Source organism: Megascapheus bottae, chromosome 3, assembly GCF_031878675.1.
Source record: "Megascapheus bottae isolate mThoBot1 chromosome 3, mThoBot2.hap1, whole genome shotgun sequence".
NCBI classification, from domain to species: Eukaryota; Metazoa; Chordata; class Mammalia; order Rodentia; family Geomyidae; genus Megascapheus; species Megascapheus bottae.
Genome location: NC_143511.1, coordinates 24,319,734 through 24,336,518, shown reverse-complemented (window position 1 = coordinate 24,336,518; position 16,785 = coordinate 24,319,734). Strand labels below are relative to the sequence as shown.

The 16,785-nt window shown below is 37.0% G+C and overlaps 1 protein-coding gene across 4 annotated transcripts in view; it reads left to right on the top strand.

Annotated features, from left to right (window-relative positions):
- Smc5 (structural maintenance of chromosomes 5) overlaps positions 1-16,785 on the top strand; it is an 80,041-nt gene that overhangs the window by 62,517 nt on the left and 739 nt on the right. For 2 of the 4 annotated variants that reach the window (XM_090329665.1, XM_090329668.1), the window contains exons 19-25: positions 76-120; positions 546-641; positions 1,092-1,196; positions 1,406-1,525; positions 2,490-2,669; positions 2,752-2,847; positions 3,526-3,685. In XM_090329665.1, coding sequence (XP_090185791.1) covers positions 76-120; positions 546-641; positions 1,092-1,196; positions 1,406-1,525; positions 2,490-2,669; positions 2,752-2,847; positions 3,526-3,669 — 786 coding nt within the window. In that variant the 3' untranslated portion in view covers positions 3,670-3,685. Of the gene's footprint in view, positions 1-75; positions 121-545; positions 642-1,091; positions 1,197-1,405; positions 1,526-2,489; positions 2,670-2,751; positions 2,848-3,525; positions 3,686-16,785 lie in introns of those variants that run through there. The other 2 variants (XM_090329667.1, XM_090329666.1) reach the window with 2 other exon arrangements.

Sequence of the window (16,785 nt, the reverse complement as noted above, 5' to 3'; positions counted from 1 at the left end):
AAGTGTAGTATAAAGTTCTAACTTCTTGCTCTCTTTCAATGCCCCACATATTCTGGACCCATTCTACCAATTCAGCAAGTACCCACCATTCCAAATGGACACAACTCCTCACTCCCCATGGTATGCGGTGCTCATTCTTTTTTCCAAGCTTCTGTCCCCTTTCTTGCATTTCCTTAACCATTTGCTTTAAGGCCAAGAGATGAGTTCTAGGCCTCTGAATTCTTCTTGATTCTCCTGTGGCATGAACTGACACTTCCTTTCTCTAAGTTCCATAACCTATATGATATCTACTGCTTATTTTAATACCCAACATCAATACCTTGTCTTAAAGTATTAGTTCTCTAAGGTATTATCCAATGATTACATTTTCTTTTCAAGTGTAAGCTTTTTTGAAGGCACAGACCCTGTTTATGATTCTCTTGTATTATTGTTACATGTGTGAATATGCTATTGGTGAGATAGTGGATACTGACTCAGCAGATTTTTTTTTTTTGATTATGTTTTCATTGTATTACCTCTAATGATACTTTCATTTTTTTCTTTAGGCATTCCAAGATCTTCCAAACACATTGGATGAAATTGATGCTCTGTTAACTGAAGAAAGATCAAGAGCTTCCTGCTTTACAGGACTAAATCCTACAGTATGTGTCTTTAAGTGTCTTCCTCTGTTGCCATTCTGCAGCTACTACCACTGACATCCTACACACACACACACACACACACACACACACACACAAGAGTTCCATGCAGTACTTGCCTCCCACTCTGTACTAGAGCTCTTGGTAATAATAAGCTAGACAGCAGGAACAATGTGCTTTAAATGCCAGATTCTGAATCTATTAGAATTTTAAATAGATTCTTCCTAAGGAACACAGTGTTCTGTGCCTTTTCTTTATAAAAAGAATAGTTGGGTTAACTTAAAATACATAGATGTCTATTTTTTTCAAGGATTAAAAATGACATTTTTAGTAAGTAATAAGAACAAATTAATTACATGCAAATAATATAACAATTGATATTTTTAGTTGATGCAAAATTGTATACATTTGTCCTTTGATAAATTTATCTTAAAGAAATTTTCTTCCTGCCAGGTGGTTGAAGAATATGCAAAAAGAGAAAAAGAAATAGAGCAGTTAACTGAGGAACTAAGGGAAAAAAAAGCTGAACTAGATACATATAGGGAAAGCATTTCACAGGTAATGTTAATTTTTTTGTTTTTTTAGCCTTTGCATATAATTAATAATATGAGCATGTAAAATAATACAAAATAGAATGAAGTGTTCCTGAAAGGAGAAAGTGGGCTCTTATGACCAGTTTGTTATTGATAGAAAATTTTTTATGTAATATATATTAAAATGTAATAATACTTGTTTTAAATTGTGTTGAATATTTTATTTACTTATAGGTAAAAGAAAGATGGCTTAATCCCTTAAAGGAGCTAGTAGAAAAAATTAATGAAAAATTCAGCAACTTTTTTAGTTCTATGCAGTGTGCTGGTGAAGTTGATCTCCATACAGAAAATGAGGTACAATTACAATTTATTTCTTTTAATCAAGCTTTTAAAAAGTCCATGTAAATTAAAACTGTATATACGAAGTTTATTTACTCAAAAGAAGGAAAAGACCATCCACCTATCTGATCCATCAGGACTCTTGTTGGTTGTGGGGCTTGAACTCTGGGCCTGATCACTGTCCCTGACTTTTTTTTTTGGTGCTAGTCCTGGGGCTTGACCTTGGGGCTTGGATACTGTCCTTGATAGTTTTTTGCTCAACACAGCACTCTTCCACTTGTTCATGGCTTTACTTCCAACTTTTTGGTGGTTAATTGGAAGAGTCACAGCATTTCCCGCCCAGGCTGGCTTCAATGTGATCCTTAGATCTCAGCCTCCTGAGTAGCTTAGGGTGACACTCTAGTGGCCAGGAGAAGAAATAAGAAGTTTTATCCCTTTGTAGTGTCTTCACTAGTAGAAAAATGTCATGTTATTATATTATATTTTCATTATCTTCACCTGTAGTTCCCTGGGCAAAACTAATGAGACTCTCATTTTAGAAAAAAATACAAACTAAAAGATTTGGGATATAGCTTAAGTAGTATAGTGTTGCCTAGCAAGGGTTTAGCCCTAGGTTCAATATCACCCCAAAAAAAAAAAAAAGCTAAAACAACAACAAAAAAAAACCTTTAGAAATAAAATACATAGTACCTTTCCACAACAGTTCTTCTTTTACATCAATAGTTTGTAAAAATTATTGTGAAAGCCTGCTAATGTTGAAAGCAATGATACAGAAGAGGAAAAATTTAGTTACAATCTGAACATTTTTCTTGTCCACCTAGATCCTAGGAGGCCCTTGGAGTCTTTAAATGGCAATTGTTTGCTTCCTATCATATTTGATTTCTTTACTCTTATGGTTGATTTAATCAGTCTGTTTTTAAATAGCCAAATGAAATTACCAGCAGAAACTATCATCTTTACTTTCTTAAATGTTTTATAGGAAGACTATGATAAATATGGAATTCGAATTAGAGTCAAATTTCGAAGTAGTACTCAGCTGCATGAACTGACTCCTCACCATCAAAGTGGAGGTGAAAGAAGTGTTTCCACCATGTTATACTTGATGGCGCTTCAGGAGCTTAATAGATGTCCATTCAGAGTAGTCGATGAAATCAATCAGGTACAGTGTCTACTCTTTTATTTGGATATTACTATATCCTATAATAGACATAAATATAATCATTACTGTTGTCATGGCTTAGGGTATGGACCCAATCAATGAACGGAGAGTGTTTGAAATGGTTGTCAACACTGCCTGTAAAGAAAACACATCTCAGTACTTCTTTATTACACCAAAGGTAGGTAATAAGTAACCTCAAAGTGTTTATCATATACTCTAAAAATCCCCTGTGGCTTAATTGCATGGCAGATGTTTGCCTAGTATGTATACACTCCCAAACAAGAAGCTAAAATGATTATAGATTTAGAAACATTTATATAAGGACAAATTTTATATAAGGACATACTTAATCAGAAACTTCATTATCCAAGAAAGTAGGAGGCACATTATTATATTATAGGACCAAAATTACTTCCCTGGTTTTGCACTTCTCTTCTAGAGAAGTCCCCATTTTGGCACTATATGTAACCGAAGAACACACACCTATAGCTGTAGCCCTGTTCCTTTTACCTGAAAGGCTGGTCCTGTCACAGATTGCTAGACACTTTATTCATCACTGCCACTTCTCTGACCCAGAGGAAATCCGAAGTGCCACAACACCAACTACTAACACATGAATAAAGTATCCCAGCACCACCTACTCCAAAGAATAAAAATGATATGCAGGCATGTCCATTATTCTAGGACAGTTAGGCCAAGGTTTAGCCATACTAAATCAGGTCATGGTTTCAGGTAGCTCCTGAGCTTCCTAAGAGTTTCATTAATAAAATATTTGTACAAATGTATAGTTGGAAAACTGCGATGATTTTTCAATACGTAGTATCATATGACAGTTTGTCTGCTTTAATGCTAACAGCTCCTGCAAAATCTTCCTTACTCTGAAAAAATGACAGTGTTATTCGTCTACAATGGTCCTCATATGCTGGAACCAAATAGATGGAATTTAAAGGCTTTCCAAAGGCGGAGACGCCGTATCACATTCACTCAACCTTCTCAATAAAAATGAAGAGAGGAAACTTTGGAATTTTTCTTTTAACTGTTTATATGTGTGGCTCAATTGAATAAAGTTAGCAGATGTGTTAAAAAAGAAAGATTGGTTATTTTTGGAAGCCTGCTTTTAACTACAAATAGATTGATGAAATGGAGATCACAATGACTTTTGCTGGAACATTAGTAGTAAAGAGTTAAGTCTTCAGTTTTGGTTGAGTCACTCATGAGTGCTCTGAGTCATTTAGTTCCCTTGTTTAAAGATATTTACTATTGTAAATTTCAGGTAGGGTAGGACAGAGATTATCAAATCATGGGGTGTTTGTTTGACATAGTAGGCCCGAACTTTAATTGCAAATAAATTTAATTTACATTATTTCTAGGGCATAAAGATGCCTCCAGAATTTAAAACCTGATTTTTCCCCAGTGTTATGTTTAATTTTAAGAAATTCATATGACACTGTTTAATTATAAGGGTATTGTCCTATTTACTTCCTGTAGAAAAAGGTTACCTTTTCTTCATAGGAAGTAAACTTGTATGGGCCTTTACAAGAAGTTTTACGAAATTTGATGTTACTATTGTATTGGTAATTTGAAATGAAAAAAAAAAAGCACTGGGCTTCAAAAATGGTGCAGGACTTTGAAAAGCTACTAGATTAATGAAATGAAACTATAAGATTAACCATCAAATCAGGTGATAGGTTTTTAAAAGAATTAACTTTGTAATGTGTGTGCTTAAAGTTGGGGGGATCTTGATTTGTTTTAATTTAAAGTCAATTGTATTTTACATTTTAAATTTCTAAAAACATTTTTATAGTTATTTTTAGAGATTTTTCTTAAGATTTCATATGCTGGTTTCTACTATTTGTATTCGAAATTTCTCAGTGCTATGAAAAGAATGAGGGAAAAGATTTATTTAAAGCCATGTTTTTAAAATTTAAATTTGTAGGTCCTTCCTTACAGTGTTGATCTACCCATTATCTTAAAATATAGTTTGTTTCTTCAGTCTTGAAAGAAAATCATTTATTTCTTGAGTTATGCTATTAATAGTGCCAAATCCTATTCATTTAAAAATCAGATTTTGTAAGAAATAAACTAGTACAAGACATGCCTTTAATTAGTGGATTGGGTTGGATCTGTGGTGGTAATGACAAAAAAATAGTTTTTTCTTTTACTTCCTACTCTGAATAAATTGAAAAATGGCATTTGCTTCGGATTTTATATATTACCAAATAGCCATCAAAATTTATATTTTTACCGAAAAGCAATCAGCTGTGTGTAAGTTTATGTCCTGTTGTTTAGACATCTCTTTTGAAGGTAATTTTTTCTTACAAAAACTTTTAAGATCCCTTACCTCTTAAACTAAATCTGATGCATGAAATATGAAATATTTTACAGTAACATTTTTGCCAGTATGAACAAGTCATCTAAATGTTGAAATACTTGGTGACGTATTAGTGAATGGCTGCCACCAGACCCTCTGTTGTCCCTTATTTTCTACTGTAATGTCTGTACTATTATGAGCCTGGTATAGTGTGTTCATTGTGTGAATTACTACCAATCTTTTTTTCCCAAAATGAACATCAGTGTGAAAAGGAAAATTGAAGATTACATGTTTTTGAAAGTAAAGCGCCCCGTTATATTTTAATTTACATGTGCCATTAATTATTCCATACCTTGTTTCATAAACATATATAGTTCTCTAGTAGACAAAATTAATATTTCATTTTACATTGAATTTGGGGCTATCAAGGATAAATCGTGTGTCATTTTAGTATATGAAGAATAGTTCATTTAGCATAGTATAATGTCATATTTTCTGCAAATCTGGATTTTTAATTACATTTAAATTTTTAAAAATTGGAGTAAAAGACTGATTTGATGAGTAAAATGATATTTAAAAACTTAAGCATTTTGGTTACTGAATCTTCAGTGATTTGCCTACAGAGACTGTTAAAAGATTTAACATATTCAGAGTAGCAAGAAAGAGTTCTTGCTGCTTGCTGGTTGCCTTGGACATACACATGTTTTTTGGGTTTTTTTGAAGTTTGTACCTTTTTAAATATGTAAAAACTGTAATTTCATTCTGCCATTATGTGTACATGTAACGGATTAAAAACTGTTCAGAATGCAACTTCATTGATAATAAATACATATTTTCATATTCTTTGTGGTTTTTTGATGAAATTTTTAAATTAACTTTGAACCTGCTTAAAGTAATTGTTTTCAGATTGCTTAAAACCAAATATCAGGGGTGATCAGAATTTATAGTACAGTGTTAAACAGTCCATTCCTAGAGACAAAAATGCAGTATTTTGACCTTTCTACAATGAAATTATAATCTAAAAGATGCAGTAAGCAGGGTATGGTGGCTCACCCCCGTAATCCTAGCTATTCAGGAAGCTGAGATCTGAGTGTCTCGCTTCAAAGCCAGCCCTGGCACTAAAGTCCCTGAGACTCTTATCTCCAATTAACCATTAGAAAACTGGAGGCTCAAAGGGTAGAGCAGTAGCTTGAGTAGTCCAAGGGAGTGTCTCAGGCCCAGAGTTAAGGCCCATGACTGACCAAAGAAATAAAAAAATAAAAAAAAAGATAGAAATACATCTGAAAATGACTATTAGATTAAGAAATTGTATAAGAAGTATTCAACAAAAATATAAGTATAAATATTTTTGTTGAATACTTTTATACAAAAACCATAACCAATAGTCAATTTTGTTGTATTTCTTTTTTCTTTTTCTTTTCTTCTTTTTTTTTTTTTGGTCAGTCCTGGGGCTTAAACTCAGGGCCTGAGTACCATCCTTGGACTTTCTCAAAGCTAAAGCTCTACCATTTGAGCCACAATACCACTTCTGGCTTTTTCTGTGTATGTGGTACTGAGAAATCAAATCCAGGGCTTCATATGTGCTAGGCGAGCAGTCTACCACTAGGCTATGCTTCTGCCCCTTGTATTTCTATGATACTTTTTAAAAATCTATCTTGATCGAAGCATACAAGTAAGTCACTGGCTTGTATCACTGCCTTACAGACAAGTCACTTTATTATCTCCAGTATACAATTACTGAGCAGATCAAAGATCCCAAACATCACAGTAGGTACTTATATATGCTTCTCTCCCTATTTTAAATCTTCAAAATAATTAAAGTACTATATATCATACAACCAGATCTGAATCCTGAATCAATACAAAGATTTTTTTCTGTCTTATTCATCAGTATCTCAGTTCTTCATAAGGAAATAGGGCATTCAACAAAATTTAAATAATGATTGAGAAACATACAAATGTAGGCCACAACTTCACTAGTATATTCCAAATTTCCATTTAAGGCAAAAAGAAAATAGCCACCCCTCAGTATCTGACCCTTGAGTATCTGTGGATGTTCCTTTTTACGTAGAGTGGTGAATTTTCTTGTACCCTATACATCCTTTCCATACCTAATCATTCATCTCTAGATTGCTTTTACTTTTATTCCCCAAATATTCTGCACATTGCTTAACATTCTCAGATGGAGAACTCATGATTATGGAGTTCCTATTCTCATCTTATTTTTGTTTAATCTTTGTTTTATTCTTTTTGCTTGTCAGAGCTATATTAATTTTTAAAGACTTGTAATGTCTAATACATGGGGGAAAATTAATTGTAATATTGCTGCATTACTCTAAGAGACTGAATAACCAAGTGGCATAGCAAACATACTCATTTCTCTTCACTGAAGACTGCTAATCTCAACTAATTGCAAGATCCTGTGATTCTTTCCTTGTTCTTGCTCCTCCTCACAGCCTGTTGTTTTGAGTCAGGTAATCCTCCAGGGGTGGGCTAGCATCTCCTTCAGGGTCTTTTGAGATTTGGGCTGTATGATTCCAGTGAGCCCTTCCAAATGATGTTATCTTGCTTCCAATTGATGAAGTGTGTGCACAAGAGACAAGTCATGGCCTAAGCCCAAGGACAGTACTTACGCCCTGAGTCCAAGCTCCAGGACTGGCAAAGAAAAAAAAAAAGACAAGTCATTTCTTGTATGATCAAGGTTTTACTATTCATGGGTCCCTGGCTGCTGCTCTTCTCTACTGGCACTGTGTTGCAGGCAGGGATGTGAGTCACCAGTATTATACCTTAAGATAATTCCTATATACTGTATACAGTATATGAAGATCTGCATAAGACAGTGCATCATATAAACAAATTATTCCAGTGCCTCGTTCACAAAATATCTTACAGATTTATTAGTGCTAGCCTTATTCAGAGAAAGGATTCCTTTTGATGACCTGTAACTGAAAAGGTAATTTAAACTACTTGGAAAATTTTTTTTCCAGACTTGAAATCATATTTTAAAAGATGAAACATGCCATCCTAACATTTCTCGGAATTACTTCTTTTAACCCTGTCCTTAAAGTTGGCAGGAATGGCTACATTATCACCTTTCACTCTGAATGCATACTGAAGCCAAGAGTATATGAGTACCTTCCTGAGGATGATGTTGTAGAAAGCAAACCTCTTCTATGTGTACTGACCTGCATAGATCACCTATTGTGTAGACAAAGCAAGCCAGTGCCCGCAGCTTACCCAACTCATCTCAGCACAGCTCATAGTGAAGCTAAGTGATGTGACCCCAGGCTTTCTCTTCAGGATCAGACAAGTCTGCTTAAGTATCTAAAATCTCCTGCTAATTGAAGGAAGTTATTTAGGAGCAATGAGGAAATCTATGTCACTTACTAATGAGGAATATTCTCTTTTTTTTTTCCTTTATGTTTTGGTTTTCTGATGGCCTCAGGCTTGCTAGACACACTAAAGCCACAACCCTAGCCCTTATTACTTCAGTCCAGCCTGGGCTTCAGTCCTCTTTATATTGCCTGCAGAGCTGACAGGTGTGTACAACTGCACCAAGCATTTTATTGATGGTGATGGGGTCCCATAAAAATTTTACCTGTGCTGGGGGAGTGCGCAAGCGTGTATGTATATGCTCATCCTTAAGTTTGAACTCAGGACCTGGGTGTTGTCCCTGATCTTTTTGTCAAGAATGGTGCTCTGCCACTTGAGCCATAGCTCTATTTCTGGCTTTCTTAGTACTTAATTGGAGATAAGAGTCTCACAAGCTTACATGGTTGGGCTGGCTTTGCCCCAAGATTCTCAGATCTCAGCCTCATGAGTAGCTAGGATTACAAGCATGCCAATAGTGCCCAGCTGGGTCGTTTTTGTTTTTTTAATTTAGTCATATGCTTCTGTCTTAATTATGTCATTTTCAGAAAAGTTTCTTCCCACTTTCAGGTGATACAGTTCATACGTTTCCTTAGATAGGTTTAGTTTGTTTTACATTTAAGTGTTGGTGTGTTAGGAATGTAAAACTGGTTCAGTATACACAAGTCAATATAATTCACATCAACAGGAGCAAGTACAAGAATCACATGATGATCTCAATAGATGCAGAAAAGGCATTTGACAAGAACCAACATCCCTTTATGCTAAAAGCTCTGGAGAAACTAGGAATCCATGGAACATTCCTCAGTATAATAAAGGCTGTGTATGACAAACATACAGCTAGCATTATACTTAATAGCCAAAAGCTAAAGCCATTTCCTCTAAAATCAGGTACGAGACAAGGATGCTCACTCCTTTTTAATATAGTATTAGAATTCCTAGCTGGAGCAATAAGGCAAGAAGCAAGCATAAAGGGGATCCAAATAGGGAAAGAGGAAGTGAAATTTTCCCTCTTTGCAGATGACATGATTCTGTATTTAAAGAACCCTATAGACTCCACTCCCAAGTTGCTTGAGCTTATTTGAAACTTTGGCAAAGTAGCAGGGTATAAAATTAAGCCTCAAAAACCAACTGATTTCCTATATGCCAGCAACAAGAGGAGTGAGGCAGAAATCAGGAAAGCAATTCCTTTTGCAATAGCCTAGAAGAAAATAAAGTACTGGCTGGGAGTTTTGCCTAGTGGTAGAGTGCTTGCCTAGCATGCATGAAGACCCGAGTTCTATTCCTCGGTATCACATACATAGAAAAAAGCTGGAACTGGTGCTGAGACTGAAGTGGTAGAGCTCTAGCCTTGAGAAAGCCCAAGGACAGTGCTCAGGACTTGAGCTCAAGCCCAGGACTGGCAAGAGAGAGAGAGAGAGAGAGAGAGAGGGAGGGAGGGAGGGAGGGAGGGAGGGAGGGAGGGAGGGAGGAGAGAGAGAGAGAGAGAGAGAGAGAGAGAGAGAGAGAGAGAGAGAGAGAGAGAGAGAGAGAGAGAGAGAGAGAGAGAGAGAGAGAGAGAGAGAGAGAGAGAGAGAGAGAGAGAGGAGAGAGAGAGAGAGAGAGAGAGAGAGAGAGAGAGAGAGAGAGAGAGAGAGAGAGAGAGACTAAAAGCAGACTAGGTACAATATCTAATACTGTAGGGATAAAAAGGTTGCCAAGACAATTTAGTAGAGAAATTAGTTTTGTATGTCATGGGGGTTGAACTTGGCATGTCCCTGAGCTCTTCAGCTCAAAGCTACCACCCTAACCCTTGAGCCAAGCCCCACTTCCCATTTTCTAGAAGTTAATTGGAGATAAGAGTCTCAGGTCCTTTTGTGCCCAGGCTGGCTTTGAACCTTGATCCTCAGATCTCCGTTTCCTGAGTAACTAGGATTACAAGCATAAGCTACTGCTCCCGGCTAAATAAATCATTTTTATATGATTTTACATGAAGGTTCATACTAGCTTTGTTCATAATAACCAGCTTGGAGACAAGGCAAATCCATAGATGCATTGATAAGCAGACTGGTGAGGGCATGAAAGATCTCACAAAACAGAATGTGCTGTTTCATTTATTTATTTTTAAAAATAAAGGAAATACAAACTAATATATAGTTAGCAGGTTAGTGATTGCCCAGGTAGATGGCAGAAAGCATGAAAATATATGGGAAGGAGCAATTTTGAAAGTCCACAAGGAACTTTGAGGACTAATTTATTATATTTGTCATGTTGGTTTTAAGGATGTATGTATGTCAAACTATCAAATCATATGTTTTATGGTGTATTTTATTGTCTAATTATAAAACACCAAAGCTTTGAAGAATTGTTAATTTGATAATTACTATTTGTACAATTAAAAACTTCCATGAGGAGCTGGATACAAGTGGGCTCACACCTGTAAACTAGCTACTGAAGAAGTTGAGATCTAAAGACTGAAATTTGAAACCAGCCTAAGCAGGAAAGTCCATGAAGCTCTTATCACCAAAAAGCCAGAAGTTATGCTGTGGCTGAAGTGGTAGAGTCCTAGCCTTGAGCAAAAGAAGCTCAGAGACAGTGTTCCAGCCCAAAGTTCAAGCCCTAGGACTTGGGGGAGGAAAGGAGGGGAAAAAGAGAGGGAGAAAAAAACCTTGATGAGGAAAAAATAAAGACATTTCCAATGTCTTTATTTTCATGCCAGGACAATCATAACTGGACTTAGCTGCCCAGTCTAGCTCTGAACCATGGTCCTTAGATATCAGCTTCCAAAACAGCTAGGATTACAGGTGTGAGCCACCAGCAGTGGGCTTTTTTTTTTTTTTTTGGTTTTTATATGATGACATTACTGTAGTCAGATACAGATTATAGGAATTGCATGTTTTCCCCCTTCACACTGTAGCATTGCTCCATTGTGTTTTTTCTTTACAGGTGATGTAGCAAATCACAGGAAACTGTGTTTACTTCATTTTCCAGTTGGGGGCATATTTACTAGTTTGAATTACTATTAAGATTCTTTATGAGTCTTTACTGAAGTCTTTTCCTCTCTAGTATTTTTGTTTGTTTGGGCTGCTAAATAGACAGTCTTTTTTTTTGCCAGTCCTGGTCCTTGAACTCAGGACTTGAGGACTTCCCTTGAACTTTCTCAAGGTTAGAGCTCTACCACTTGAGCCACAGCACCATTTCTGGCTTTCTCTATGTAAATGTGGTACCAAGGAATCAAACCTGAGCCTTCATACATGCTAGGCAAGCACTCTACCAAACCCCCAGCTTAGACAGCCTTTTTAGTCCTTAAATTTAGAGATACATTTGTTGAGTTCAAGGAAGTATATTCTACTATGTTTTTGGTTTTCATATTCTTTTATCAATTCATCTTTTCTTCAGAAACACCAAGTAATATATGTATTGGTTCCTGTCATCTGTAGTCAGTATTTTTCAGTTAATAACTTTTATTCCTTTTTCTTTCCCTCGCTGTATTTACCCCTTTAGGGCCCGGGACTGTGGCCTAGTGGGAGAGTGCCTGCCTAACATGCACCAAGCCCTAGATTCTATTCCTTGATGTCACATTTACAGGAAAAGCTGGATGTGGTGCTGTGGCTTAAGTGGTAAAGTGCTAGCCTTGAGAAAGCTCAAGGACATTGCCCAGGCCCTGAGTTCAAGCCCTAGGACTGGCAAACAAACAAACAAAATTCCCTTTAGTCACATTTTGTCTTTCTAAGCCATGACACAGATACTTTTGTGTTCATTCTTCATTATGCGGTTTCTAATATGGTTCTCGTTTCTTTAATCATCCTATCTTGGCTATCAGATGAGCCTTTTGCCTTGCACTTTACCACCTAAGCCATGCCTCTAAAACCCTTGGATTTTTAACTTTAAGGGCTCAATACCAGTGTCTCACACCTGTAATCCTAGCTACTCGTGAAGCTGAGATCTGAGGATCATAGTTCAAAGTCAGCCCTAGCAGGAAAGTCCTTGAGACTCTTTTCTCCAACTAACCTCCCTCCCCCCTGCCAAAAAAAACCCACTACCAACTACACCACCATCACCATACTCAACTGAATCTATGATTCAAGTGATAAAATGCTACCCTTGAGCAAAAAAGCTAAGGGACAGTACCCAAGTCCTGATTTCAAGCCCCCAGACTGACATGCATGCATGTCATACACACACACACACACACAGACACACACACACACACACGATTTCATGTCTGAAATATTCTTCAGTAGTATTTCTTTAAAAAATACTTTTTATTCTGTTACTTGCTTATTTCCTTCTTTCTTTGTATTTTTTATTTTACTTTTTCAATCTCCCTGCATTGTTCCTGTATAATTTATTTTCTTGCATGAAATCCAGATTTGAATTGAATGAGATGAACTCTACTTAATACTGTTTGACCCCAAATATTATGAGTTCTCAATTCTCCACATACATCCGTACTCAGACGCACTGTACACCTACATAAAACTTGGACTGGAATTTTGGTGATGCAAAAGCCCAGTCTGATTCTGCTGCAGATATTTACAGAGTCAGGCTAGGGGCAACTTTCATTTCGAGTTTTTAAATCTATTCCTTCCATTTCAATAGCCTTTTTAGGGCAGATATTTTCCCCCAGTTTTCCTAGAACACAGACCTACTCTTGGTGTTTATGACTTCAGAGCAATGATTGTCAGTAGCGCCCTTCTGAATCTATTTAAAAAATTCCACACCAGGGAGCAAGGAGTTTGGCCTAGTGGTAGAGTGCTTGCCTAGCATGCATGAAGACCCAGGTTGGATTCCTCTGTACCACATACATGGAAAAAGCTGGAAGTGGTGCTGTGGCTCATGTAGTAGAGTTCTAGCCTTGAGAAAGCCCAAAGACAGTGCTTGGGCCCCTAAGTTCAAGCCCCAGGACTGGAAAAAAAAAAAATTCCACACCTGCTCCAACTGGAGGAAAATGGGCTCTGAGGCTTCATATTTAAGACCGACTCATTTGTATAACCCATACTCTTCTTATGTTTTTGTAAGACTATAACTATGTAATCATTTCTATATTTTAAAAGAAATCCAGTTTCTGATCTTTGCCCATTTTAGTAGATTTACAGGAGAAGAAAATAACATAAAAGGATGTCTTTATCTTTCTGGAAGTCCCCTTAGGATATTATTTATATTCATACCCCAAACATGTGTGCAATCACTTCACATAATTCACAGTATTGCCTTGCAGGGTTTGTGTGTACAAAACACTAATTTTTCTAGGCCTGTGTTTCCCTCACTTAAATAATACATGCTCAGAAAGATTGCTCTGGATTAAATAAGATGGAATATCTGAAGAATCTGAGATACAAGGGCCACATGAGGTTTTTGTATTTTCATTCCAATTGTTAATATTTCTTTCTATCTCAAAGTCCAGTGATTCACAACCATGAAGTTACAAAATACCTGGTCAGCCTCTATGAGCAAGTTGGTACCTGAACTCAAAAATGACTGTGGGAACCAGTTATATAATGTGGAGAGCCTGGTGCAAATGAAAACCCAGAGCCCTTTATTCAGAATTAATAGGTTTTGGGGGGCTAGGAATTTGGCCTAGTGACAGAGTGCTTACCTAGCATACACAAAGACCTGATTCAATTCCTTGGTGCTACATATGTAGAAAAAGCCAGAAGTGGTGCTGGGGCTCAAGTGGTAGAGCTCTAGCTTTGAGAAAGCCCAAGGACAGTGCTCAGGCCCTGAGTTCAAGCCCCATGACTGGCAAAAAAAAAAAAAAAGGTTTTGGTTGTTTTGTTGTTGTTGTTTTGGTTTTTGCTTTTTGTTTTTTGTTTTGGTTTTAGTACAAGTCCTGGACCTTGAACTCAGGACCTGAGCACTGTACTTGAGTTTTTTTTTTTTTTTTTTTTTTTTGCTTAAGCCTAGCACTCTACCACTTCTAGAGGGTTTTGGCAGTTAATTGGAGACTAGAATCTCACATATTTTTCTGAGCCGGCTGGCTTTGCACTGTGATCCTCAGATCTCAGTGTCCTGAGCAGCTAGGATTACAGGTGAGAGCCACCAGCACCCAACTTCATTAATGGTTTTGAAACAGTGCTGGCAGAACAGTAATCCCAGACCACAAGCCTCCTGAGCCCTATCACATACCTGCAGTAAGAATGGTCAGTCATCATCATTCTTTGGAACCAAGGAGGGAAAATTGGAGCAACCCAGAGGAGCTGAGCTTCTTGTCTTTGGAATGTCTTTGTTGACAGATACCAACTCCTGAGAAGCACTATAGGAGTATTTTGACATAATTTAAAACTGAAAAATGACCTGTTTATCATCATGACAGAAAAGAGAATGATATCTCCAGTGGATTAGAGCCTGAGCCTAGTCTCTTACAAAACACTATTTTCTGACTTCCTTAAACAGATTATTGAAGTGCTTGGTTTATATATAATTACCATTCTGTCTCTGGTTATTTAGAATTGTTCTTTCCTTCATTTCTTTTCTCTCCCTATCCTCTGTCCTGCCAGGCTTGAACTCAGGGTCTGAGCACTGCCCTTGAGCTTTTTCAAGGCTAGCGCTGTACCACTTAAGCCACAGTACCACTTTTGACCTTTTCTGTGTATGTGGTAACAGGTATGTGATACTGGAGAATTGAACCCAGAGCTTTGTGCATGCTAGGTAAGCACTCTACTGCTAGGCCACACTCCCAGCCCTGGAAATGATTTTTGAATTTTATAGAGTACCAAGCCCCAAACAGTTCCTCTGTTATCTATTAAAAATGCCAGTTTTCACAAAAAGAAGCAAAATTGTAATTCATAAAGAAGTTTTCTACTGTTACATTCCTTATAACTTTTTTTTTCCAGTCCTGGAGCTTGAATTGAAGGCCTGAGCACTGTCCTTGGGCTTTCTCAAAGCTAGAGCTCTACCACTTGAGCCATAGTACTACTGCTGGCTTTTTCTATGTATGTGGTATGGAGGAATTGAACCCTGGGCTCTGTACATAATATGCAAGCACTCCATCTCTAGGCTACACTACTACCCGCCTCCCCAAATTTTTAGTAGCATCAATTAGATGCTTCATGTGGACATGTCCATATATACAACATATCATATGATCCGTCACTCAGTTACTCTTTTTCCCCTCCACCCCCCCCCACCAAGCTCAAAGAACTTCTTTGTTCCATTTTCACACAAGTACACAAAGTATTGTGACCCCTTTCCCAATCTCCATTCACCTTCCCACTCATCTAGTACCCACACCCCAGACAAACCTGTCATCCAGTTGTCAGAGGTGTATGTTAATGGTTCAAAGGTTTTAACTATGGTATTTCATGTGCCTATATGGTAGTTTCATCAGAGTTATTCCTTCCCGTAACTCACACTGTCCCTATCCCACACTACTGGTCAGCAGCTCTCATGTTGCCATCTTTATTGAAAGATACCAGGTACTTCAGTACTATTCATCTTCTAAACTTCTTTTCTTACCTCTAAGGTTTTCATAAATTTAGCATATTGCTCATTTTACTTATTGTTTTCTGAAGGTAGGTTCAAAAGTTCTCAGTCTATCCTTTCTTTGGACTTCTTGAATGGTATTAATTTTAAGACAGCTCCCCCTTTCTTCATGCTTTAATGCTTTTGGTTACTTCTTGCTCTGGTTTCAACAAGTCCTGTGGAAAACTAGTTCATGTGCTGTGCAGAATCCGACAGACTCAGTGGAAAATGACTATTGCCATGCAATTTTTCAGCCAGCAACCTTAAACAATGCTTTTCCAACTTAGCGTGAAAGTTATAAATACTGCCTATTTTGTTTCTGTTTAAAACTAATACATTTTCACTGGAAAATATACATGGGGATAAAGTAGTCAAACACTACACAAAAGGCCAACAAGGACCTGCCCAGAGGCAATCACTTTTATCACTGTTTCAGATAGACTTCCGGAAATTTCCAAAGCAAACATTGGTGGAATGGTAGACATTTTAAATTATGCTTTGTCATACTTACATTTGTGTGCTTTATTAAAAATATGCTTTAAAAGCTTCACCAGTAGAAATAAACTCAGAGGCCTGGTCTATCCTGTGTCCCTATCGGTATCCTTGTCTGCTGTGACAGTGTCTTGTATTCAGAATATGCCTAGAAAGCAGTTGATTCAATAACCTTTTTCCTGTCACTCATCTTCTACCTCATTCTTCCCCATAGCAGTTTTATTATTTCTAAATTTGCCATAATTTAACTGAGCTTCTGTGATGCACCTTTAGGTTCCATCCAGCCTTTTCTCTAGAGAAAATTAATGAGCAGCAATCTAGACAATGCTTTTGAATCTGATGCTTACAATAGGGTTTTGTTTTGTTTTCAGGAAAATGACATAAAATGGATTGTCCCGCCATTTCACTCACCTTTTTAGGGGTTTTCTTTTTTAAGAAAATATAGTAAAAGCTTCCTGAGCATGAGAAAAATAGCAGTATTTAGAAAGGTTCATAGCTAAT